The 26,391-nt window shown below is 44.9% G+C and overlaps 1 protein-coding gene across 4 annotated transcripts; it reads left to right on the plus strand.

The window, feature by feature from the left end:
* The first annotated feature begins 5,096 nt into the window (after positions 1-5,096).
* ADSL (adenylosuccinate lyase) lies at positions 5,097-25,812 on the plus strand. Of its 4 annotated transcripts, none has more exons than XM_030320723.2 (14): positions 5,101-5,307; positions 8,547-8,622; positions 9,369-9,572; positions 11,252-11,296; positions 12,037-12,116; positions 16,051-16,222; positions 16,434-16,480; positions 17,236-17,326; positions 17,725-17,794; positions 17,941-18,088; positions 20,026-20,116; positions 20,751-20,840; positions 21,595-21,771; positions 23,755-25,288. In XM_030320723.2, exons 3-14 carry the CDS (start codon positions 9,408-9,410, stop codon positions 23,839-23,841), a joined length of 1,263 nt encoding a protein of 420 aa, XP_030176583.1. In that variant the 5' UTR covers positions 5,101-5,307; positions 8,547-8,622; positions 9,369-9,407; the 3' UTR covers positions 23,842-25,288. The 4 variants fall into 4 exon arrangements, with proteins under 4 accessions (XP_030176582.1, XP_030176583.1, XP_030176585.1 ...); XM_030320724.1 differs by lacking the exon at positions 5,101-5,307 and adding an exon at positions 8,038-8,424; XM_030320722.2 differs by lacking the exon at positions 8,547-8,622 and having other exon boundaries at positions 5,097-5,307; positions 23,755-25,812.
* Positions 25,813-26,391: the final 579 nt, after the last annotated feature.

Below are 26,391 nucleotides of genomic sequence, written 5' to 3' on the forward strand. Positions count from 1 at the left end.
TCCCTATGATTCTCCCAATCTCAATCTTAGACTACCCCTGTTCATCACACCAAACCTACGCCCACCTTAAGGCCATCGTATTTACTTTTCCACTGCTGGGGATGCTCTTGTCCCCGCACCATTGTGTAGTCTCTGGTCAAACATGAGGCCTTAACCGGATGATCCTTTCAAAAATAGCTGTCATCAGAGGGCACCTGGCTGGTTCAGTCAGAAGAGCATGTGACCCTTGATTTCAGGGTTGTGAGTTCGAGCCCTGTGTTGGATATAGAGATTACTTAAATAAGTAGAAAAAAAATACCTGTCACCACCCCCCCAACCCTAAGCTACCCTATGCTCTTGTCCTGCTATATTTTCTTCCAAAAATGTACCACTTTCTAAAGCTGTCTTGCTTATTCTTTATTATCCATCTCCCTCACTGCAATGTAAGCACCACTCAAAAGGTAGAATTCCTTTTTTTTTTTTTTAAGTAGGCTCCACACCCAACATGGGGCTTGAACTCAACCCTGAGATCAAGCTTTGCACACTGTACCCCGTGTGCCAGCCAGGTGCCCCAAGGCAAGATTCTTTTACGTGTTGTTCATCAGCTCCAGGGCCCAAAACTCCTACGGCTTTAATTACCATCTATATGTTAATGACTTAAATTTATATTTCCAGCCCATACCATTGGGCTCCAGACCTGTACGTATGATCATCTACTCAACGTTTCAGAACACTTGAATAGCTTAACGGCACTGCAAACTCAATGCATCCATAACATAAGACCATCCTGCCTGCTTGCCCTCCTCTGGCACCATGGTATATGGCGTTCCCATCCATTCAGTGATAAAACCCAGAGACCTAGGAGCATCCTTGACTCTGCCCCATCCCTTACTCCCCATAACTAATCCATCACTAAGATGGACTGAGTGCACCTCTTAATCTCTTCCCTTTCTTCATTTCCTCTGCACTTCTCTTGTCCAAGCTAGATCTCCTATAACCCTAGGTCTCATCTGGTCCACAGCAGTAGCCCAACTGGCTTCTTACTTGTCATTCACCCCAGCTTCCTTGCCCCCAATCCATTCCATACGTAACTGATAGCATATTTTCAAAACACAAATTTGAGGAAGTCACTCTACATCCAGTCTAAAGCCTTTTAGTGATTTTAAACTATCCTTATTTCCAACAAGGGGTCACATGGTCTGGCTTCCATCTACTTCTCCAAATTTAGCTTCCTCTCTTCTCACCTTTGTCCTTCTCTCCAGCCTCATCAGCTGCCCACTGTATTCCAATGCCTCGTACACAGTATGCACCTTTGTGGAATGAATGATCCTAATGGGTAACAGGACATTACATCAAGAATTTGGGGCGCCTGGGGGGCTCAGTTGGTTGAGTGTCCAACTTCAGCTCTGGTCATGATCTCACGGTTCAGGAATTCAAGCCCCACATCAGGCTTGCTGCTGTCAGTGTGGAGCCCGCTTCGAATCCTCTGTCTCCCTCTCTCTCTGCCCTGCTGGTGTTCTCTATCCAAAAAATAAATAACATTTTAAAATAATTGTTTAAGCAAGAAGGACAGAGGGGCACCTGGCTGGCTTAAGTTGGTGGAGTGAGCAACTCTTGATCTTGGGGTTGTAAGTTCGAGCCCCATGCTGGGTGTAGAGATTACTTAAAAATAAAACTGTTAGGGGCGCCTGGATGGCTCAGTCAGTTAAGCATCCAGCTCTTGATTTCGGCTCAGATCATGATCTCACGGTTCATGAGTTCGAACCCCACATTGGGCTCCACACTGACAGTGGGGAGCTTGCTTGGGATTCTCTCCCCCTCTCTCTGCCCCCCCAACTCTCTCTCTGTCTCTCTCAAAAATAAATAAATTTAAAAATATATTCTTTAAAAAAATAAAATATTTTTAAAAAATATTTAAAAAATAAGGACAGATATAAAAGAAAATGAAATCATCAGAAGACCTTTCCCTAGAGTTAGGGCACAAGAGAGATATAAGTATGACTCCTGACCTAGAGATGTTGTTTTGGGAATAGTGATAACCAGCTGGAAGTGTCTAGGTGGGTTTTGAAGATCAAGATCGGCTTAGGTCATGATCTCACGGTCTGTGAGTTCGAGCCCCGTATCAGGCTCTGTGCTGACAGCTCAGAGCCTGGAGCCTGCTTCAGATTCTGTGTCTCCCTCTCTCTGTCCCTCCCCCACTCGTGCTCTGCCTCTCAAAAATAAATAAACATTAAAAAAAATTTTTTTAAAGAGGCAGCCAGAAAGAGAGGTAGGTTATGGAGGTAACAGAGCAAGTGGAGATGTTTCGATAGCGGAAGAGACCTCTGCGTTTTCTTTTTAAATCAGAAGAGGGGAGGCAATACAGGAGAGATTAAAGATTCAACATAATGGGCCCCTGGGTGGCTCAGTCAGTTAAATGTCCGACTCTTGGCTCAGGTCATGATCCCAAGGTTCATGGGATCAAGCCTCACGTAGGGCTCTGCACTGACAGTGAGGAGCCTACCTGGGATAGCCTCTCCCTCTCTCTAAAAATAAAGAAATTTTTTGGGGCGCCTGGGTGGCTCAGTCGGTTAAGTGTCCGACTTCGGCTCAGGTCATGATCTCGTGGTTCACGAGTTCGAGCCCCGCGTCGGGCTCTGTGCTGACCGCTAGGAGCCTGGAGCCTGCTTCCGATTCTGTGTCTCCCTCTCTCTCTGACCCTCCCCCCATTCATGCTCTGTCTCTCTCTGTCTCAAAAATAAATAAACGTTAAAAAAAATTTTTTTTAAATAAAGAAATTTTTTAAAAAGATTCAACATAAAATAATCAAAAGAGCAAGATCCTTTCCTGAATGAGGATCTGGAAGACTGGAGGCAGCAACTCCTATGTGGAGGAGGAGGAGTGACAGTGGAGTGAAGCAGAGGCAGGAGTGAGGGCTGGAAGACTGAGGAGACGGTTGTATTCACAAGTCACAGTGGAAGGTGAGGATAGTAAACTGGTCACTGCACATCAAAGCGGTGGCCACACTGACACACTCTGCAAAGAGTGGGAAGTTCCAGGAAGTCAGTTCTTCATCTTCCCAGAATCGTCCGCCCTCTCTCCTCAACACCAAGCCTCTGCAGCTCAAGAGGGGCGTGCATACAAGACCTGAGTGATGAGCCCAGGATCCCAACTGATGGGCTTCTCTGATGGCCAAGGTATTCTGCATTGGTGCTGCAGTCATTTCTGGCTGCTAATTCTGGAGTCCAGGTGGAGCCACAAAAGATCCAGGGGATGAGGACACTGAAGAAACGTGAGACGTGGGAAAAGAGGATGTGCAGTGTCAGGATCTCACTTGCATCTTGGCTACTATGGGCCCATTTCTCTCTCTGTGCTAGACTCCTTTTGGCAGCATTCATTCATCCAGGAAACATTTACTGAGCACCTATACTATGCTAGATTCTGTGCTAGGTGCCAGGGACACGGTGACCAAGACAGACATGATCTCTGCCCCCACCAAGTTTGCCATTAGTTGGGAAAGCAGAAAACACTGAACTCTGGTGAGAGTTATGAGAGGCCTGTAAGAAGTCAGGTCATTCATCATCTAGGAGATCGCAGAAGTGTGTTCCATAGGGCTGTGAGTGAATCTGTGAATAAATGAAAGCAGAAATGGAAAGGTGACAGGAAAAGAAATTATTGTCCAAAGCACGATCCTGAAGCTTTGGGATCTAATCAGCAACTTGGTTTTTTGTTGGTTTGGTTTTTTTTTTTAAGTAAGCTCTGTCCTTAAAGTGGGGCTTGAACTCATGACCCTGAAATCAAGAGTCGCATACTGGCTGGGCCAGCCCAGGCACCCCCTGATCAGCAACTTTTAACATCCCTGAAGTATCATGGTTACTGGCAAAGCGGAGTTCACCTCAGCAAACAAGCTGGAAATTCAAAGTGGAATTCCCCGGGGAGGTCTCCTACTGAGGAACTCAAAATTGGTTATTTCAGAGCGGCATAATGCCTGCTACTGTAGCATCAAGGAAGGGGAACATTTGGAGCTAAGAACCAGGTGTCTGAAGCCTATCTGCCTGCATATAACTCCTAGCTTTCCCCCTTCCACATGAACAATCCCAAGACAATCACCCGACCCACGCCTTTGTTTTGCTACCTGCAAAGTGGGGATCATAATAATGGCCACCACTTATTGAGCATTACTCTGTGCATTGCATCAAGAGCTTTACCTGTATTTTTTTTTAAGATTTTATTTTTGAGTAATCTCTATACGCAATGTAGGGCTCAAACGTACAAATCCGGAGCCAACCAGGCGCCCTTTTACTTGTATTATTTCATCTAATACTGCTCGAGGCACTCGAATCCTCAGGGTGAAATGAGACCACGTGTAAAAAACAAGTGCCTGATGCCTAATAAGCCCTTCACAGATGTTAGAGGTTGTTATTTTTATTGGTCAACCAGAGAAAAGAGTGGGATCATTAGGGAACATTTTCTAGACTGATCAAGTAGGAGGTACTGAGAAAACAGAGGTGTTCCAGGACAGGGGGTCGCTGGGAATGCCTTTATCAAGTCGTGGTGTGACCGAGCATGGAGTGGGCTGGGAACTATACAGCGTAGCGACTAAGTGCAAAATCTAAAGTCGGGTGGCTAGTTGGGTGGCCCTCAGCAAGACACTCGGCTTTTGGGAGTCTCAGTTCCAGCACTGGCTGAAATCCGTTTTTACTGCAGTTCCGTGCGAGGGGCTCACTTGGAACTCAACAAACGCTCATTCCTCCTCAGAACTGCGTGCGGTGCCAGATACGCAGTGGCGGTGAAGCTGGGGTGGGCGACAACCATAACTAATAATGGCAAATACACACGGGTTTCTGAGCGTCCCAGGCATCGATCTAACACTCTAACCTCACGGCAATCTTAAAGGCTGGTCTTAATGTACCTTTCTTCAAATGGGGACACTGAGGCACACAGCGGCTCAGGAGCTTATGAGGCGCTAATGACGTTTCTTGTACCCGAAGATAAACTTGACAAAACTCAACATCAAGCAGCGGAAAACCGACAACCCCGAAGGCTCCGGTTCCCCGGAAGCCCGGGGGCGAGACCAAGTGGAGGAAGTTCCGCCCCGCGTGGAGGAAGTCCCGTCCCCGGGCTTCCGCTCCCGCCCTCGCTGGCTCTGCCCTGACCTGGTGGTGAGGCGTGACCGGGATGGCGGAGGGAGGCGATCGTGGGGGACAGCAGGCGGCCTGCGGGCACGACAGCTACCGCTCGCCGCTTGCCTCCCGTTACGCCAGCCCGGAGATGTGCTTCGTGTTTAGCGACAGGTACAAATTCCGGACATGGCGGCAGCTCTGGCTGTGGCTGGCGGAGGCCGAGCAGGTAATGGGCCACCGGGATGAGGGGCCGGGCCCGCCCCAGCACGTGCGGGGCTCGGCGTCGCGCCTGGGCTTGGCCCCCGGGAGCAGCTGCCCCGCTATTTTCGGCCGGGTGTCCCTTTTCTGAGGAGCTGTGGCCCCAGGAAGGTCAGGGCAGGAAGCCCGGGAGCCGACACCTGTTGCCTCCTTTGTTTTGAGTCACGGAGGGTTAGAGGCGGAGGAGGCGGCGAGAAAGGCACGCTGTCATTTTAGGGATTTATCTTGGCCATTCCTGCAGGGATACACTGCTTAACACGGACCCTGAGCCCTTGTTACGTGCTATTGTGCTGATTTCTTTTCCCGTTTAGCCCATAGAAACTTTGCAAACTAGGTGGTGCTTTCCCCACATTATACGGGAGAAATCAAGCCTCGGTGATAGCCAAGCGCGTTATTTGCTCCGAACCATTAATAGCGTACCCGGGGTGTGAACCTGGGTTCAATGCAGAGCGTGAGAGCTTAGCCACCTTATCTTTCACAATGCCTCAGTGTGGTTAATGGCAGGACTGTCCCTACAAAATTCATGTTTCCTAGGCCACTGTTTTTGCTCCACTCTACTGCACTTTGCCTCTAAGGAGGGAGAATCGGGGTAGGGGGTTATTAGATGGGTTTTCTGGTGTCTCTTTTAAGAGCTGCATATAGCGCTGTTCGGCCCAACGCTTTCAGAAATAGCTCCAGAGCGGCCTTCCCAGAGGAGTTGAAGAAAACTGAAAGTGATCCAGAGAGCTATAAAGTTTCAGAGGAAAAGGCCACAAGCCAGATGGCAATGCCTTCTCAAATGGCATCAGTAAACAGGGAAACAAACAGTATGTGCCTGGGACCCAAGTACAGAGGAACTCCCCAAACAGGGAACGCTTCCTAGATTTTCCCCCTCCCCATCAGTGTGCTCAAGAAAATTAAGTGACATAACAATAGACACTCCTATCATGCCTACTCAAAAAAAGTAAATGACATAATAATAGACACGTTTATCACGCCTGCCAAGACACTATCTTAAGACTTGGCATGTTAATACCTCATTAATCCTCAAAATAACACTGTACTGTAACTATTTTACAGATGTTTTACCGGTGATGGAATGGAGGCACAGAGAGACTTCATAAACTATTGGCTCAGACAATAATGGGTAGAAAGGGACATCAGTAGTGTGTGGTCATTTATCATGTACTGTTATGTACTCTTTTCCATTTCATATGATACTCCGTTATATAGATGAGGGTAGTGGCATTCAAAGACTTTGCAGAATGGGGCACCTGGGTGGCTCAGTAGGTTAAGTGGCCGGCTTTGGCTCAGGTCATGATCTCACGGTTCGTGAGTTCCAGCCCCGCATTGGGCTCTGCTGACAGCTCAGAACCTGGAGCCTGCTTCAGATTTTGTATCTCCCTCTCTCTCTCTCTCTCTCTCTCTCTCTCTCTCTCTCTCTCTCTCTCTGCCCCTCCTCCACTCACACTCTGCCTGTCACGAATAAATAAACATTTTTTTTTAAGTTGAAAAAACAAAAAAAAACAGACTTTCAGGATCACCGCAGCTAGTAAATGAAGCTGGAATTGAAATGTAGAGTCTGAATATGTGTTCTTTCCTCTGGCCAGTGTGCACATTGCCTGAAATGCATACAACGTTGGTATAATCTCCTGCGTTTGGATTATCTTGTAGGGTGTCAAAATTAGCATAAACTAGGGGTGCCTGGGTGGCTCAGTTGGTTAAGCATCCGACATCAGCTCAGGTCATGATTTCACGGTTCATGGGTTCGAGCCCCACATCAGGTTCTGTGCTGACAGCTCAGAGCCTGGAGCCTGCTTCAGATTCCGTGTCTCCCTCTTTCTCTGCCCCTCTCCCGCTCACACTCTGTCTCTCTCTCAAAAATAAACATTAAAAAAAATTTAAAATTAGCAGGAACTATGTAATAATTTAGTAGTTAAGACAAAAATTTGAGGAATAAGAGATTAGGAGAGGGGTGCCTCGGTGGCTTAGTCGGTTGAGCATCCGACTTCGGCTTAGGTCATGATCTCACGGTTTGTGGGTTCGAGCCCTGCGTCAGGCTCTGTGCTGACAGCTCAGCCTGGAGCCTGCCTCAGATTCTGTCTGTCTCTCTCTCTCTCTGCCCCTCCCCCACTCACAGTCTGTCTCTCTCTCCTTCGAAAATAAACATTAAAAAATTTTTTTTAGGGGCGCCTGGGTGGCGCAGTCGGTTAAGCGTCCGACTTCAGCCAGGTCACGATCTCGCGGTCCGGGAGTTCGAGCCCCGCGTCGGGCTCTGGGCTGATGGCTCAGAGCCTGGAGCCTGTTTCCGATTCTGTGTCTCCCTCTCTCTCTGCCCCTCCCCCGTTCATGCTCTGTCTCTCTCTGTCCCAAAAATAAATAAACGTTGAAAAAAAAAAATTTTTTTTTAAAGATTAGGAGGAATGCAGAAAAGCAAGAGTGGGGGATGAATTTTGACAAGATGCATTGCTTGGGGATAAGAAGCAGTTTGGCCACACTGCCCCTGTTGCTTTGCTTTGGAAGGAGGCCTGAGGTGTCCTGTCTACTGGCTAACAGACACTTCGAGGCAGTTTTGCTCAGTGTGGCTACTGAGCTTTTGAAATGTGGCTAGTGTGACCAAGAAACTGAATTTTTACTTTTTACCATTTTATTCTTTTGTAAAATTCATTATTATTTAAAAACAGGTTTTTTTAGTGTTTATTTTTGAGACAGAGACCCAGCGTGAGTGGGGGAGGGGCAGAGAGAGGGGGAGAGTTAGACTCTGAAGTAGGCCCCAGGCTCCCAGTTATCAGCTCCAAGCCCGACGTGGAGCGCGAACCTGCCAGATTATGACCTGAGCCGAACTCAGAAGCCCAACTGACTGAGTCACCCAGGTGCCCCACTTTAACCATTTTAGATGTAAATAGCCACATCTGGCAAGTAGCCACCATCTCGGACAAGACGGGTCTAAGATGCAAGATCCTTCCCAAGGCCAGGACTTGGCAATTTCAAGTGATGTTTGAATAAATTTCACCAGTCTATATGTTTAGCTCTTGGATCCAGGGGTCTGAGCTGCTGGGCTGCAAGCTGCTCTTTGCCGGCCTGACTTTTCCAGTGGTGGATGAATGTAAGCTGTTGATGTGTTTATTTTCTCAATAATATCCTGCAAAGGCTTTGTTTTACTGAATTTGCTGTACGTAATTTGTTGGCAAAACCACTTACAACATTCTTAATTTTCATTTCTTGAAGTAAATCTGTCTGGGTCAAATGTAAAGCTGTGGCCTGGATCCCACACCTGGGGCACTTACATGCCAAGCACTAAGGGGTAAGCAATAAATACAACAAGGCTCTTCTCTTGTGGAGTATACATTGTAGGGGGAGGGACAGGCTAATGCATTTGTAAGAAATGTCATGTGGTGATAAGTGCTCTAAATAAATTTAGGCTAAAGGAATAGAAGAGTGACACATAAGAAGAATATTTCACATTGGCATCAGGAAAGACCTCTTTGAGGAGGTAACATTTGAGCCCAAAGACCAGACTGTGTGAGCCAGGAAGAGATACAAGGGCAGAGGGAACAAAGATCAGAATTACGTTGTTGAAATATGCAAAATGTACATTGTTGTATATTTTGGTGTTTACTTAGAATGTAACTTACCATGATTCATTAAGAAAACCTTGCCCTTCCCCACCCATGTTCTTTTAGTTGCCCCAAATCTTAATTTAAGAATTGGGAGGTGGGGGGCGCCTGGGTGCCTCAGTCGGATGAGCATCTGACTTCGGCTTAGGTCATGATCTCGTGGTTGATAGTTCGAGCCTTGCGTCAGGCTCTGTGCTGACGGCTCGGAACCTGGAGCCTACTTCAGATTCTGTCTCCCTCTCTCTCTGCCCCTTACCTGCTCAATGCTCTGTCTCTCTTACGTCTCAAAAATAAATACAAACATTAAAAAAACAAAATTTAAAAAAAAAGAATTGGGAGGTGGGACATAAATGCTAACACGAACCAATGTACTTCTCGGTGTCACTTCAAGTCATTGTGACGCTTGAGGTATTTTGTTTTGCCTGTTCTGCAGACGTTGGGTTTGCCTATCACAGATGAACAAATCCAGGAGATGAAATCAAACCTGGACAACATCGACTTCAAGATGGCAGCTGAGGAAGAGAAACGGTTACGACATGATGTGATGGCTCACGTGCACACGTTTGGCCACTGCTGCCCAAAAGCTGCTGCTATAATTCACCTTGGAGCCACCTCCTGCTATGTTGGAGATAATACAGTAGGAACCTGTGTTTTGTTTCCACTTAGGACTCAGTCTTCATAATGGATTTATAAATTTTATTTGATTTTTGTCTAGTTATAGGAAGTGACTCCATAAATCTTTAGTTTTAGGGGTATCTTAACACTGAGGAATTTTCTGCTTTTGTTATCCTTCCAATCTAAACTGTAAGCCTCTCATGACCTCCATAAAATAAGACCTGCAGATACTGTTTCTGCATTGGCTGTTTGGGCATAAGCCAAGGTCTTAGCGTTTTAGTGGCAAGGTAATTTTCTTTCCGAAGTCCTTTATAACTCTTTGCTGTAACGTCTGAAAAGAAAGAATTACATTATGATTCTTACATGAAACTTAATTAGCAGGAGCAGCTTATCCTCAAACATAAAAAAGTAATATCTTTCATGAAAAGTAATAATTTTCCTAAGAATTTACCAAGTGCTTGGCACTATTCTGAGCACTCTGTGTGTATGACTTCTTGTATTCTTCACAAGAACCGTGAAAAAGGTCCTTTTATCTCCATTTTTAAACAGCTTTTTGAGGTGCAGTTTACATGCCATAAATTTACCCATTTTAAATGTGTGGTTCAAAGAGTTTTAGTAAATTTATGCAGTTCAACCTTCACTATGCTCCAGTTTTACAACACATCCCTCACTCTGAAAAGTTCTCGTACCCATGTGCAGTCACTTCCCACTCCTGCTTTCCAACCCAAACAACCGTTGATCTGCTTTCTTTCTCTGTAGTTTTGCCTTTTCTGGTAATGTCATAGAAATGGAATCAGAATATGTAGTCTTTGGGATCTAGCTTTATGATCCCTGTCTCGACAGATGAGGATACTTAAAGAGAAGTTGAAGAACTTGCGTAATGTCACACAGCTAGATAAGAATCAAGCCCAGGGAGAATGGCTCCAAAGCTGTCCTCTTAATCATGCTGCGCCCGTGGGACCAGAAGTTTGATTCCAGATACACTTCCAATTCAGAAAGAAGCCACTAATTTTTAAGTTGCCCCAAATGCTTTCAGTCTCAAGTGGTACCTAATAAAAGGCATCTGTATGTGTATTGCTCACATAATAGAAGAAGAACAATCCTTTCTCATGGGGGAATACGCTTTTTTTTGAATACCCCCCGTATTGTATAAGTTGGGCTCAGCAATTTGTATTGGAGTTGCCTGAAACACATCTCTTATTTTCCTCAAGAACAGCTTTAAATTTCCTAAACCTTGATGTTCTGGTTCATGTCTTTTTTGTTGTTGTTAGCAATGGTAGATGTGGAAAAAGGACAGAAGGCTAATGGAATGTGCCCCATGGAAGCTTCTCAGATACTCAGGCACTCCTTTTGGAAAGATAGAAAGCTTGTTGACCTGGACATCTTCACAATATTCAGGATGAAGGTTTGCCCGTAACTGTTTTCCCGTCATTTTAGTTACCACATAAATTGGCCTTTAGGAGTATAAAGGTCTTGTTCCTTAGAGATCCCAGAAGTACTGCTCTCTAGGTTGATGTGCTTTTAAAATAGTAATCTGAAAAGAACAACTTCTGTTAGCATCTTCTGAATTGCACAGAGCGTTGCTAATAATGAGGTAGGTGGCTAGCTGAGAAACCCAGTGGTGATGGCCAAAAAGTGTTGTGTAATAATATTGTTTGGGCAAAGCTGTTTGATGTGAGACCACTGCATTTTCCTTTGCAGGACCTGATTATTCTCAGAAATGCATTTGACCTGCTTTTGCCAAAGGTAAGGAATTGGCAGAAGTTTCCTGCCAGCCCTGGATTCCCCATGATAGGAGATGGGCACCACTTACGAATAAATCAATGCAATGTGAATATAAATAGATTATTCTTTAGTCAGGTGAATGATCCTATATCTCATCTGTAGAACTAATTGTCTTTTTGAGTTAAAATGCTCTAAGTGAATCCTTTTTAAAATCTAGCCTTTTGGGGCCCTTGGGTGGCTCAGTCGGTTAAGTGTCTGGCTCTTGGTTTCAACTCAGGTCATGATCTCAGAGTTCATGAGATTGAGCCTCATGTTGGGCTCTGTGCTGACAGTGTGGAGCCTATTTGGGATTCTGTCTCTGCCCCTCCACTGCCTGTGCTCATGTGCTGTCTCTCAAAATAAATAAATACCTTTAAAAAACAAAACGTAGTCTTTTAATAAAGGCAGTTAACCAGCAGCATGTTGTTGACATTGGGTCAGATTCATGATTTTGTCCTGTTTTCCCTGCATGAGCATGTTAGTGGTCTTAAAATTGTGCAGAATAAGTTCATGACTTTTTAGATAGTCAGCTCACTTATCAAACATTGGTTGCTCTTAAATCTTCAAGGCATTTTGGGATACAAAGATAAAAAGATAATGTCTCTGCCTTCCACAGGCTGGAGATCTAATTTTATATTAAATTGTCTGAAAGTTTAGTTCCTGATTATATAACGAGCTTACCCTGAACTCACCCTCTTTCTATCACATGGTCTTTCTTACAGCTTGCCAGAGTGATCTCTCGGCTTGCTGACTTTGCTAAGGAACGAGCCGGCCTTCCTACCTTAGGTTTCACACATTTCCAGTAAGTGATGTGATTACTTCTCGGGATTTGGGCTTGTTGGTATGCATTTGGCTTTCATTTCTTCCTTCAGTTTCCCTTCTCCATGGAAGCTGGAGGTGAAGAAACTCAAAACATAGTTTAAGGGGTGCCTGGGTGGCTCAGTCAGTTAAGCATCCAACTTCAGCTCAGGTCATGATCTCATGGTTCATGAGTTCAAGCCCCATGTTGGGCTCTGTGCTGACAGCCTGGAGCCTGCTTCAGTTTCTGTGTCTCCCTCTCTTTCTGGCCTTACTCCACGGTTCTGTCTCTGTCTCTTTCTCAAAAATGGATAAACACTTAAAAAAATAGTTTCAGCAAATAACTTAGGATGCTTATGAGGAATGAACCTGGTCCCTACCTTAAAAGCTATACTGGTGAGAGTTCATTTGGGGAACATTGGGAAATATGGATCAAGAGCGTTTGAAAGTATTCATGCTCATTGATTTAGTAATTCTGTTTTTGAGACTCCTACTGAAGTAAGTAATCTAAATTATGCAAAAAGTCTTACGTGCAAAGATCTTTGTTAAAATATCGGTTATGATAGTAAGCACCGAAAACAATCTAGCTGTCCACAATAAGAGAAGAATTAAATGAGATATAGTATATTCATAGGCTTGAATAACATGTAGCCATTAAAATGCTGCTTATAAGACTCATATTGTGGAAATGTGCGTAGGTTACTGTTTTGGGATAAAGACAGCATATGAATTGTACAAAGATTGGAAGAAATTACACCAAGATGTAAATATTAATTACTCTGGTTTATGAGGTAATAGGATAATTAAATTTTTCCCTATTTTGTATTTTTTTTTTTAATTTTTTTTTTAACATTTATTTATTTTTGAGACAGAGAGAGAGCATGAACGGGGGAGGGGCAGAGAGAGAGGGAGACACAGAATCGGAAGCAGGCTCCAGGCTCTGAGCCATCAGCCCAGAGCCTGACGCGGGGCTCGAACTCACGGACCGTGAGATCGTGACCTGAGCTGAAGTCGGACGCTTAACCGACTGAGCCACCCAGGCGCCCCGCTATTTTGTATTTTTGATGTGTAAAATGTTCAAGTGTTTTTATAATTACCAAATAAAATCCTTTTCAAAGCAGATAATGTCATTTTTGGAATGCTAGTAGCAGGTTTCAAGTGATGATATTTGAGTAGTGGTGTGTTAGCATCTGCCTTACATCTTGGTGGGATATTGCTATGGCGACGAAGATACTGTCTCCTAACATTGAGGAAAATCTGTTGAGTCTAATCTTCCTTAAAGTTAGGGCCTGCACTTGTCGCAGAAACCTGAAGAAATTGTTCATGAGGAGTCAGTGCAAGGTGTGTTGGGGCTGGCCATGACAAATGTTGCCTCATGCTGGCTCCCTACCATTACCTGAGTCACAACTCCTCTCCCTCTCCTGTGAGTACTGGAGAGTTGTGGGCCTCCCAGTATTCCTCTGGGGGTAGCGTGACGAGAGAGGTATCTGCTGCCACGGTTAGCAGGCATTAAGCACTCAGAAAATGGTATTGGTGCATGAGATCACATCAGTGTGGGTCAGTTCCTACAGTCAAAGGGAAGCAGCTTTGGGGCACCTGGCTGGCTCAGTCGGTAGAGCATGTGACTCTTGGTCTCAGGGTTGTGAGTTCAAGGCCCACGTTGGGTATAGTGCCTACTTAAAAAAAAAAAGCAGCTTTATTGAGATACAGTTCACATACCATAAAACTCACCCTTTTTAAGTGTACACTTAGTGGGGCGCCTGGGTGGCTCAGTCGGTTAAGCGTCCGACTTCGGCTCAGGTCATGATCTTGCAGTCCGTGAGTTCGAGCCCCGCATCGGGCTCTGTGCTGACAGCTCAGAGCCTGGAGCCTGCCTCAGATTCTGTGTCTCCCTCTCTCTCTGGCCCTCCCCTGTTCATGCTCTGTCTCTCTCTGTCTCAAAAATAAATAAACGTTAAAAAAAAAAGTGTACACTTAGTGGTTTTTAGTATATTTACAGATTTTTAGTATACTTACAGATTTATTTACAGTCACCAGTATATAATTTCAGAATATTTCCATCACCCTTCAGAAAACCCATACCCATTTAGTTATTACCATTCCCCCCTTACCTAGCCCCTTGCCATCACTGATCTATTTTCTGTCTATGGATTTGTCTCTTCTGGATATTTTATTTAAAATGTTTTTTTAGTGTTTCTTTTTTGAGAGCTAGAGCAGGGGGTGGCAAGGGGCAGAGAGACAGGGAGACAGAGATCCGAAGCGGGCTCCGCACGGACAGCAGAGAACCTCATGCAGGACTCGAATCCTTGAACCATGACATGAGATCATGACCTGAGTTGAAATCGGACACTTAACTGACTGAGCCAGCCAGGCACTCCTCTGGACATTTTATTTAAATGCAATCATAAAATATTTATCTTGTTATGACTGGCTTCATTCACTTAGTGTTTTCAGTGTTCATCCATATTGTGGCATGTAGCACATTCATTTCTTTTTATAGCCAAAATGGTGGATATACCAAGTTTTGTTTGTCCATTCTTTAGTTTGATAGACATTTGGGTTGTCTCCACTTTGTGGCTATTGTGTACAGTGTTGATGTGAACAGATCCATGCAAGTCCATCCATTCATTTCTTTGCTTGTACCAGTAATCTGTTAGCAAGAGTTAGCTAGAAAACTACCATGAAATTAATTTGGGGATATATCGTCTCATGATGTGCCTTCATGTTTGCCCACGGTTCATACTGTTAGCCTGATAGGAGAGAGAATCCATTTGGAATGAGCTAGGTCATTTATTGGAACTCCCCATCAGGGCGCCTGGGTGGCTCAGTTGGTTAAGTGTCCAACTTTGGCTCAGGTCATGATCTAACGGTTTGTGAGTTCGAGCCCCACGTTGGGTTCTGTGCTGACAGCTCAGAGCCTGGAGCCTGCTTCAGATTCTATGTCTCCCTCTCTCTCTGCCCTTCCCCGCTTGCACTTTGTCTCTCTTTCTCAAAGATAAACATTATAAATATTAAAAAAAAAAAAACAAAACTCCCAACATCATTGCAGTTTGTTCTCATTATTATGCTTTATGTTCAGAAACAGACCGGCAATAAATTGATTTAGACTTTGGACGGGGAGCAAAGCCATTAGCTGTTAGGTTAAGAGTCCTTGGGTTTTAGGGTTGTTGTCCACAGCATGGCTGCTTCCTTATCAAACCTTGTCTCCTCATAAAGGCCTTCCTTTACCGCCAGTCTAGAGTGGCATTCTCCAGTGTCCTCATCATTTTATGTTTTCATATTTCTGATAAAAAAAATCAACGGTCACTTTGTTTACTTGTTTCCACTACAACGCGAGCTCCATTGGACAGGAACCTTGTCTGTTTTGTTTGTTGTTGTTGTTTTTATGTTTGCTTATTTTGAGAGACAGAGCATGAGTGGGAGAGGGAGAATCCCAAGCAGGCACCATGCTCAGTGCAGAGCCCAGTGTGGAGCTCGATTCCACCACCATGAGGTCTTGACCTGGGCCGAGATCAAGAGTCGGCTGCCCAACTGACTGAGCCAGCCAGGTGCTCCTTGTTCATGGTATTTTCAAAACCAAGAACACATTAGCTATTTGGCAAATGTTTGTTACATGAGTATATTTGACTTGCCAAAGCCTGGGGACAAACAAAACAGGCGTTGTCCCTGCCCATATATTGCCTCTTGATGATAAAGAAAGAGCTATGTTAGGAGATCTTAGTTTCATAATCATTGAATATTTGTAAATGACATTGAATCATAACTATTGCTCACTTGCTCACACTTCTTCACTCTGGTAAGAGACAGGTCTCTCTGTCTCTTACCTGAATTCTTCCTCTTTCCAGGGGTAGCAGTAATTGTTTGAAGAGGGAGTGAAGCTTTTATGAAGTAAGTCCTTGGTTTGAGACTTGTGTGTGTCCTCTTTGGGTCATTTTCAGGCCCGCTCAGCTGACCACAGTTGGGAAACGTTGCTGTCTCTGGATTCAGGATCTTTGCATGGACCTCCAGAATTTGAAGCGTGTCCGAGATGACCTGCGCTTCCGGGGAGTGAAAGGCACCACAGGCACTCAGGCCAGCTTCCTGCAGCTCTTTGAGGGAGATGACCAGAAGGTATTCTGAGAGCAGCAAGGGGACATGGAAGCTCAGTGGTGCGGGCACCAAGGACAAAGCTGACTTCTAGGATGGGCGGAGAGATGGATCCTGGGATGAGTGGAGTCTTTGGATCGAAAGGGGCACCAAGGATCGAAATCAGGGCAGGACATTGAGATATTCTCATACTGGTCACACCTGGATTTCTATAAGGATGTCTTTTTCTTCCAAGGTAGAGCAGCTTGACAAGATAGTGACAGAAAAGGCAGGATTTAAAAGGTAGGTAAGTGGGAAAGGTGTTGGCTTCCCTGTTAAGTGATGGAAGGCCCGTGTTCAGTGTACCTCTAAATTTGACCCTTTTTCTTCCTTTGTTCTTCTGCCCGTTTCCTTTTTTCTTTTTTTTTTTCTTTTTTAAATGGTTGTTTTATTTTTGAGAGACGGAGCACGTGCAGGGGAAGGGCACAGAGGGAAGGAGACACAGAATCTGAAGAGACCCCAGGCTCCGAGCTGTCAGCACAGAGCCTGATGCAGGGCTGGAACTCACGAACTGTGAAATCATGACCTGAGCCAAAGTCGGACGCTTAACCGACTGAGCCACCCAGACATCCCTACCCATTTCCTTTTACCTCCTGGGTTTTATTTTTGTATAGTCTAGATTCTGTTTTCTGATAATCTGTAAGGAAGAAGGAAATAGTCTTACCCATGTTGAGGTCTCCGATGGATTCATCTGAATCTGACCATTTCCCTTGAGGGCTGCCAGGCTCCACCATGGCTCCTTCTTGCAGGCATTTCCATCGGGCTGTGAGGACACGGGTGCACAGGACCACCCTTCCTTCTGGGGCATGGGTGTTAGTAAAAAGGGTGGAAGAACAATTTGTTCCAGGAGCAGATTATCAGTGAGGTCATCTGGGCTCCGTGTGACTCAGTATACCAGTGAGACCAAGCTTTTGCTCAGGGTCGGTTTTTGCTCATCTGTTTGACATAGTCACATTTTGAAATATTTTTATGTACGGCTCTTTTCAATTTATTTCTAGGGCTTTCATCATCACAGGGCAGACCTATACACGAAAAGTGGATATTGAGGTGCTGTCTGTGCTGGCTAGCTTGGGGGCATCCGTGCACAAGGTGAGTGGTGGCAGCAGTTTGTGGGGCTGGGATGAGAGCTTTGCACAAACAGAAGGAATTGGCCTCAGAGCTTTGTTCAGTCGCATCTCTCAAGAGATGTCAGACTTCATTTTTCACCATCTGGGGCCGGTGGGTGAAGCCTCTTAAGGTGTCTTAAAGGACAGGACTGGATTCTGCGTTCTCATTAAAGTTCATCTGGCGTCGTCTTTCCGTGATGTCTGCAGCCATGTTTCACAGAAGTGTTTCCATGCTCCTTTACTTGTTATCCCTGCTCTTCAGGAGCCTGGAGAAGTCTGAATGAGATACTCTCCAGGATCTGTTGGGGAGGTGAGCTCACCTCCATCAGCCTAGCCCCTACTCCCAGAGTTCTGCACATCGTTGTGGCCCTTTCCCCCCAGATTTGTACCGACATACGACTCCTGGCAAACCTCAAGGAGATGGAGGAACCCTTTGAAAAACAGCAGATTGGTGAGTGTTGTGTGGAGACCTGGGAGCACCACAGAAATGCCAGGGGGCTCGTGGGCAGGTGTTGACAGCTCGCCCAGCAGCGTGCCTGGGCACTCATTGTCCTCTGAAGTCTCTCTGCCTTTGCTTCTCATCCTTGTACGTGGCAGGCTCAAGTGCGATGCCATACAAGCGGAACCCTATGCGCTCCGAGCGCTGCTGTAGCCTTGCCCGTCACCTCATGACCCTCATCGTCGACCCGCTGCAGACGGCATCTGTGCAGTGGTTCGAGCGCACGCTGGATGATAGTGCCAATCGGTCAGTAAAAGGGGATGCCATGTACAGTGAGTTGTGGGGAGGACCAGAAGAGGAGCCTGGAAGCAGAAGGATGTTTTGAGCATCTGTGCATTTCCTCCTTGTCCCCACAGAGCATGGAGTCTAGCAGGGAGGCAAGAACATACAAAGAACAGTATGATGAGTGTAGGAACAGAGTGTGTATGAGATACGCTCTGTGTGAGCTAAGGGGAAGTCTAGGTGTGGGGGTCAGGAAAGGCTTCACAGAGGAGGTAATGCTTTAAGACTCAAGAAATCTAGGCATTTTTAAAAGACCTTTAAGACAGGATTGGAAGCATATATACAAGCATAAAGGCAGGAGAAAGAAGAGGGAGTTACTAGTACGGGGGGGTAAAGTCTGTGTGACAAGCAACGAGGTAAAACATGATTATGGATCACAGCTAGTATATGATGGTCTCTGTAGGCCCTGAAAAGTTCAGTTACTGTGCTGGAGGTAGGTAAGATGTCAGCTGTGACGTCTTGCCACAATTATATGGTGGTTCAGTATGAGATGGGTCAGAAGTAATCTGTAGCTGTGAATAAGGTACCAACATGCACATGGTTTTCTGCTTACTTAAAATATTTATTTATTAAAAAAATTTCTTTATGTTTATTTATTTTTGAGAGATAGGGAGAGTGTGAGCAGGGGAGGGGCAGACAGAGGATCCAAAGCAGCCTCTGGACTGACAGCAAAGAGCCTGATGTGGGGCCTGAACCCATGAACCATGAGATTGTGTCCTGAGCCGAAGTCAGATGCTTAATCGACTGAGCCACCCAGGTGTCCCTAAAGATTTTATTTTTAAATAATCTCTATACCCAACATGGGGCTCAGACTTATAACCCTGAGATCCAGGAGTCACGTGCTCCACCAACTGAGCCAGCCAGGCACCCCTGTATATATACTTATTTCAAGCAGAGTCACGTTATTCTGGTTTGCTTGCATTGTATTAGAATTTGAGTGGAAAAGGATATATAGTTAAGCTAGTTCTCTGGGATCTGTGTGTAATCCAGGGAATAAGGCATTTATGAAAATCAGACATGTGAACCCATTCAGAAGTCAGCCATTAAATATTTTTCAGCAGGGTGTGACCTAATCATATGTGCCTGCTAAAACACCCTGCAACAATTTGGAGAACCAGTTTTAAGGGGATATGGATCTGGTCAGGACAAGTTAGGAGGCTGTTTTTAAAAATTGAAGTCCAGGGGCGCCTGGGTGGCGCAGTCGGTTAAGCGTCCGACTTCAGCCAGGTCACGATCTTGCGGTCTGTGAGTTCGAGCCCCGCGTCGGGCTCTGGGCTGATGGCTCAGAGCCTGGAGCCTGTTTCCGATTCTGTGTCTCCCTCTCTCTCTGCCCCTCGCCCGTTCATGCTCTGTCTCTCTCTGTCCCAAAAATAAATAAACGTTGAAAAAAAAATTTAAAAAAAAAAAAAAAAATTGAAGTCCATACTGGCACAGTGCTCATGTGATTAGAGAAGAAGCATGTGGGTATAAAATCTGGCAGATTGGCCGGCCTTGGTGGCTGATAGGAGTAAGTGTTAAGATCGGTGATGGGGTACAAGTGCCATTTACTGAAGATGGGAGCCACAGGGAGAAGAAGAGTAGGTTTGAGATGGTAAGCAGGAGGCAATGGAGAAGTGACTGGATCCAGTTTTGGGTTTGAGGTACCTACAGACCAACCAGGTAGAGCTTCTCCAGTTTGGTATGTGAGCTGGCTTTTAGGCAGGTGGTCTGGACAAGGGGTGATGGATTTGAGAGTCATCAGGATATTGGGGGTAGAGCCAAAGTCATGAGATTAAAGGAAGTTGTCCAAGTAGTACACGTAGCATGAGAAGTCAGTACGGCAGCTTCTTGGGACACACCCTATATTTCACTGAAATTGATATTTGCTTAAAGAGATAACTGAACGGCTATTTGTTTTCTAGACGTATCTGTTTGGCCGAGGCGTTTCTCACCGCAGATACTATATTGAATACGCTGCAGAACATTTCTGAAGGATTGGTGGTGTACCCCAAAGTAAGCCTCAATTAAAAAGCAAAATATTGGGGTGGCGTTTGGAATGTGGGAGGGTGAGTATAACCTTCTGCTCTGGAGTAAATATGTTTGGTGATCGGCATTCTAGTCCAGTAGGAGTTGTTCCTAACCAGAGCTCATTCTTCAGGTTGTGACGTGGCTCTAGAGAACTAACTCTGGAATCCATAGACAACGTTTATAAAAAAGAGAAAAGGAAATACTTTGAATTGGCTTAAACTGTTCATGAGCTTCATGAATCATCAGCTTGGTGTGACTGGCAGAGTAGACTGTTTCCTTTGCCTGTTTTTAGGTACCTGAGGCAGATGGTTCGTTCCCATTATATACTTGGCTCTTGAGGTGGGGCACTGAAATTTAACAAAGTTGAGGTTTTATAAATCTTTCCAATGAAGCAACTTTTAAAAGTGTCTTTAAATTGCTTTTCCTTTTTTAAATGAAAATAATACTTTAAATTAGAAAGAAAACTGAAATGCAGATTGAAACGATCCATTCTACCCTCTGTCTTCATAGATATGGTAGTTCATGTCCTTCTCTGTATTTTGCTGGTCACAGTTGATCTCTTACTGTGTGTATGACTTTGTAACTGTGAGGCATCTTAGCCCTTCGTTCATTCTTCTAGGTAATTGAACGGCGCATTCGGCAAGAGCTGCCTTTCATGGCCACAGAGAACATCATCATGGCCATGGTGAAAGCTGGGGGTAACCGCCAGGTTTGTTAACCCCTTATGCTCCTGGATAAATTGAAAGGGCACCTTTAGTCCTCCTCTCCTCCCTTAAGAATGAAAGCATTTCTGTCATCTGCCCTCAGTCATGGTATTGGTACAGAACAGTGACCATATTCTGCCATAGAGCAGGCTCATCTCTGGAGGGTGATTACGGTGAACTTGGTTTGTTAAAAGTGAATCACTTTATCACTTGTAGGAAAGGTCCACTCTTAGCAAAGGAATAAGGTCTGAATTTGTAATAGGAAATGATGGGAAGTGGGCACGACAGAGCACGTGGTTCACGAGCTGTTAGAGGAGCCAGCACAAGAGTCACTTGGGTGGCTCAGTCAGTTAAGCATCTGATTTTGGCTCAAGTCATGATCTCACAGTTCATGAGTTCAAATCCCGCATCGGGCTCACTGATGTCAGCACAGAGCCTGCTTCGGATCCTCTGTCCCCTCTCTCTCTGCCCCTCCCTTGCTTGCTCTCTCTATCTCTCTCAAAATAAATAAACTAAAAAAAAAAAAACAAACCACAAGATGGGCATTTACTTCAGGTGCATCCTAGGTTATGTTCGGAGGGTTGAGATCTTGATGGAATTAGACTGTGAGGGGAACTTCCTCAGCCTGGGTGGGGAGTGGGTGGGTGGGCTTTGTGTACCAGCCATAGATAGACAGCATAGTTGTGGTATTGGATGATGGTTATGATAATCAGATGCCCTGTTAGTAAGTGAATCAACAATACCCCACTGTCTTCCTAGGATTGCCATGAGAAAATTAGAGTGCTTTCCCAGCAGGCAGCTGCTGTGGTCAAACAGGAAGGAGGTGACAATGACCTCATAGAGCGAATCCAGGCTGATGCCTACTTCAGTCCCATTCATTCCCAGTTGGACCGTCTGCTGGATCCTTCTTCTTTTACAGGTCGTGCATCTCAACAGGTAAGCACCAGAACACTTCTGTGGCACTAGAAGTTTCCCCAAATGCCCTCTTTTTACACTGCTGGGCCACAGAACCTGGAATACAGTCTTTTTTTTTTTTTTTTTTCCAACGTTTTTATTTATTTTTGGGACAGAGAGAGACAGAGCATGAACGGGGGAGGGGCAGAGAGAGAGGGAGACACAGAATCGGAAACAGGCTCCAGGCTCCGAGCCATCAGCCCAGAGCCTGATGCGGGGCTCGAACTCACGGACCGCGAGATCGTGACCTGGCTGAAGTCGGACACTTAACCGACTGCGCCACCCAGGCGCCCCAAGTCTTTAATGTTTCTTATAAAATAAGAAGTCTGATAAAAATGAGGCTAGGCAGAAAGAATTCAGAGCAGGCTAAAATGTGAAGGTTTGGTTGTATTGAACTGCCTTATTTCCCCCTGTGGATTTCTCTGAATTCTCTTTTGGTTTGGAGCATGTGGTATAATGGACAAAGATTGGGTTTTACCCTCAGATCAGTCAGGTTCATTCCTGAATTCTGGCTTTCATTGGCTGACAGGATAATATGCATCTCAGGGTGCCTGAGTGGCTCATTCGGTTGAGTGTCCACCTCAGGTCATGAATTCATGGTTAACGTAGTAGGTCCCTGCATTGGGCTGACAGCATGGAGCCTGCTTGGGATTCTCTCCTTCCTCTGCCCCTTCCCCGCTTACACACACACATGTTCTCTCTCTTTCTCTCTCAAAATAATTAAATAAACTTTAAAAAAATATATACATCTCATGGGGTGGTGGTTATGTGAATTAAAAGGCCTAGCGCAGTGCTTGACGCATGGTAGGTATTCAGTAAATGTTTATCATTTTTCCCCTTGGCCTTTTGGAGACTGCAAGAGCTAATTCAAAAACATTTACGAGGGGCGCCTGGGTGGCGCAGTCGGTTAAGCGTCCGACTTCAGCCAGGTCACGATCTCGCGGTCCGGGAGTTCGAGCCCCGCATCAGGCTCTGGGCTGATGGCTCGGAGCCTGGAGCCTGTTTCCGATTCTGTGTCTCCCTCTCTCTCTGCCCCTCCCCCGTTCATGCTCTGTCTCTCTCTGTCCCAAAAATAAATAAAAAACGTTGGAAAAAAAAAAAACAACATTTACGAGTGCAAACTGGGTGCTCAGTATGTATTCAGGTACTGTGCTTCATTCTGGGGCTTTAAAGAGAATTCTCATCTTCAGGGAGCTCAAAACTTAGTGGTAAAGGCTTATAAAAAGGTCATTATAATACCAAGCAGTACCTGTAGGAGTTGAGGGAAACATATTCTTTTTAGGGATCACAAAGGAGAATAGGAGAGGTTGGGAAAGACTCTTGGAAGACTTGACATCTGAGCTGAATCTTAGGGAAAAGTAGGAGTTGGCAAGTAGATAGACATCCAACATGGGAGAGAAACTACAATCATTTGATTGTTGCTGGAGTAGCAAGTACCCAGAAGTAGTTACAGGATTTAAAGTTGGAGACAGACAAGAGTTTGTCATTTCTCCTCCAATCACACTGGTGTTTTGGATTTGAGAGACTTAAACTGGAGGTTGGAGACCAGTAAGGAAGCGGCTGCAGGGGGCCAACAGTAGATGATGAGGACGTTGAGCCAAGGCAGTGGTAGATGCAAATGAGGGGAGAGATTGGAGGGCTCTTCAGGAAGTTAGAGCCTTGGCAGGTTGAATGAAGATGAGAGAAGAAGCTGTGATGATTTCAGCTTGGGTACTGGGTGGACGATGATGAGACCAACTGAAAGGACAGGCTGGGCTCGTTTGTGGGGAAACATGTAGGCATGGTGGGTTGAGCTGCCTCTGTCTAGGGTGAGATTTCTGACAGTCAGTGAAGAAATACTCAGTGGTGGGGTAAAAGCTTTATCAAATTAGGTCTCAGTGATATAAACTGATTTTGAAAAAAGCATTAGCAAAACTTCCATCTTTACATTTTCTTTTGTCTTACATTTGCTTTTCTTTTTGGCAGGTGCAGAGATTCTTGGAAGAGGAAGTATATCCCCTGCTGAAACCATATGAAAGTGTAATGAAGGTGAAAGCAGAACTATGTCTGTAGTGTTGGAAAAGAATTAAACAAGAAGTCGTTGGCTTTGTTAACTTTTATTGGCAAGTCATGGAAACCATTAGTTTAGTGCCTTATTTTACCTTAGGACGTATTACCTGAAATTGATACAGCACTTTGTTGTTGGTGTGGCGCTTTCACATTTCTCAGCGTTTACGATGCAGGAATAAATTACGTTGAATTGGACTCTGTTTTCTACAGCAACACAACCTGTAGTTTTTCATAGTTTGTTCTTTCAGGCACATCATCTAACTAGTCTAAGTTGTTTTACATGCTCACGTGATTGTGAGGGAGTCAGCAAATTCCTATTCCACTCTTCTGAAGGTAAATTTCATCTGTGTCTAGCAAAATAACCTGGACTGTGATTCACCATGGACTCTGATTCAGTATGGTTAGATACTTTTGGCATCCAGCTTGGTTTGGCCAGAATAAGTAATGAAATCTGGAGTTCTAGGACATTCTCAAGCTTACTCTGCTCAAGTTGTATTTGAGCTCATGATAAGGTTTATATATCAGGGAAATGCTAATTGGGTCTATTGATTTCATCATGACATTTGACAATCTTTAATCCTGGTTACACAGTTTGATAGGTGATTGAACCAGCCTTAGCCAAAAAAGGAGCGTTAGGACTGTCCCCCCACCTGGAAGGAGAGCACTGGTATTAGTCCACAGGCCTCTATCCTTAGCCCTGTCTCATTCTACACATTGAGTGTAGATGAAAATGAAGAAAGTGTATTTATCAGATTTTCAAACAACACCAAACCAGGACAATTAATCAATACATGCATTTGGTAAGATAACTAAGATTTTATCCAACCTGAATAGACTGAAGTGGTGAAAACTAAGAAGAAAAAACTAAGATACATGTAAGTTAAGCTTAAACTCAGTATGAACCAGAAGTGGTTGCCAGTGAGATCATTTAGGATGTGTTAGTAGTAGTATAGTGTCCAGAAAAGCCACTATAGTCTTACGGTTCCACCACGTGGCATTATGTTCAATTGTGGACACCCAGTCTGAGGAACAGAGAGAAACTTGAGAGCCAACCTCCAAAGAAGACTTTGAGGGTGAAGGAATGTCTGAGCACTCAATCCTGTGGGAGAGTTTGTCAGTGCTTCAAATACCCCTGTGAGGAGGAAGAGTGACTTAGGTATTTGTTGCCCCAAGAGACACCATTGAAACACATAGGCATTGTTGAGAGTTTGAGGCCAGTTTGGGCCCAGGATTGAAGCGACTGTGAGTGAGTGATTCTCACCCCGCCCCTTCAGCTCAATCAGAAGCCAGACTACCTAGTTGTCAGGAACCGGAATGTTGCAAGAGAAAAGAGGCTGAGTCGGCTCTGACCATGTACAATCAAAGGTAGTCGGGAGTAAAGAGCCCAACCTGTTGGAGAATAGGAGACAATCCTTGAAACCAAATTCTAAATACAGTTCAATGTAGCAAGCAGTCTTGGAAAGCGTGGAACCATAGGACATCTCAATTCTTGTAGAAAGTTTATTATTCCTCCTGTGTGAATCTTGGGATGTTTGAAACTGCTAGGTCTGGTAAAAGGAGTTAACTCATTGGGCTCTGATCAGGCATTCTATCTACTTCCTTCTCTAGTATGGACCACCAAAGAGAAAGCAGCTCCTATCAATGTATCTGTAGTCTGAGAACTTATTTATGTTATACACCAGACATACTGGGGATACTGGATACCATGAATTTTTTTTTTTTTATTAAAATTCTTTTAATGTTTATTTTGAGGGAGAGAGAGACTGTGAGCAGGGAAGGGGCAGGGAGAGAGGGAGGCACAGAATCTGAAGCAGGTTCTAGGCTCTGAGCTGACAGCATGGAGCCTGCGTGAGATTCTCTCCTACCCTCTGCCCCTCCCCTCCACCTCAAAAATAAATAAACATTTAAAAATAAATACATTTCCTCCTGAAAAATAAATGGTCTTGTGATGACAGACTTCTGATCTCTAATAATTGGTGGTTTGTCTGGTTTTTCTTCCTGGGTTATTTGGGTGGGTTTTGTTTGTTTTTTTTCTTTCAGAGAGTGTGCAAACAGGGGAGAGGGGCAGAAGGAGAGAGAGAATCTTAAGGCTCCACGCTCAGCACAGCTGGACACGGAGCTTGATCCCATGACCCTGAGATTGTGACCTGAACCAAAATGAAGAGTCGGAAGCTCAACATACTGAGCCAGCCAGGTGTCCTGCCCATTTGACATTTTTTAAAGACTTTATTTTTTAATTAATTTTTTTAAAGTAATCTTTACACCCAACATAGGGCTTGAACTTACCACTCCCAAGATTAAGCGTCATATGCTCCACTGACTGAGCCAGCCAGGCTTCCCCGTTTAACATTTTAATTAAGGGCATTTGGGTGGGCTGCAGGTTGGCTAAGAAGAGAACACTCATGCCTTCTTGAAGATTAGATTGAATTCAGTTAACCAGTGATCTAAACTCCAGGGTCTGAACTATCCAAAAATCAGGATCTGGGCAGACTGTGGGATAACCAGCTTCTGTTCAGCTGCAGTCAGACACCTAGGTACTGCTCTCTTCCCCTG

This window comes from Lynx canadensis, chromosome B4, assembly GCF_007474595.2.
Source record: "Lynx canadensis isolate LIC74 chromosome B4, mLynCan4.pri.v2, whole genome shotgun sequence".
Classification (NCBI taxonomy): Eukaryota; Metazoa; Chordata; class Mammalia; order Carnivora; family Felidae; genus Lynx; species Lynx canadensis.

Coding starts and splice junctions, on each gene's coding strand:
- ADSL (XM_030320722.2), top strand. CDS start 5,137: ATGGCGGAGGGAGGCGATCGTGGGGGACAGCAGGCGGCCTGCGGGCAC. Junction 20,117..20,750: donor GATTGGTGGTGTACCCCAAA/GTAAGCCTCAAT, acceptor TCATTCTTCTAG/GTAATTGAACGGCGCATTCG. Junction 20,841..21,594: donor AAGCTGGGGGTAACCGCCAG/GTTTGTTAACCC, acceptor CTGTCTTCCTAG/GATTGCCATGAGAAAATTAG.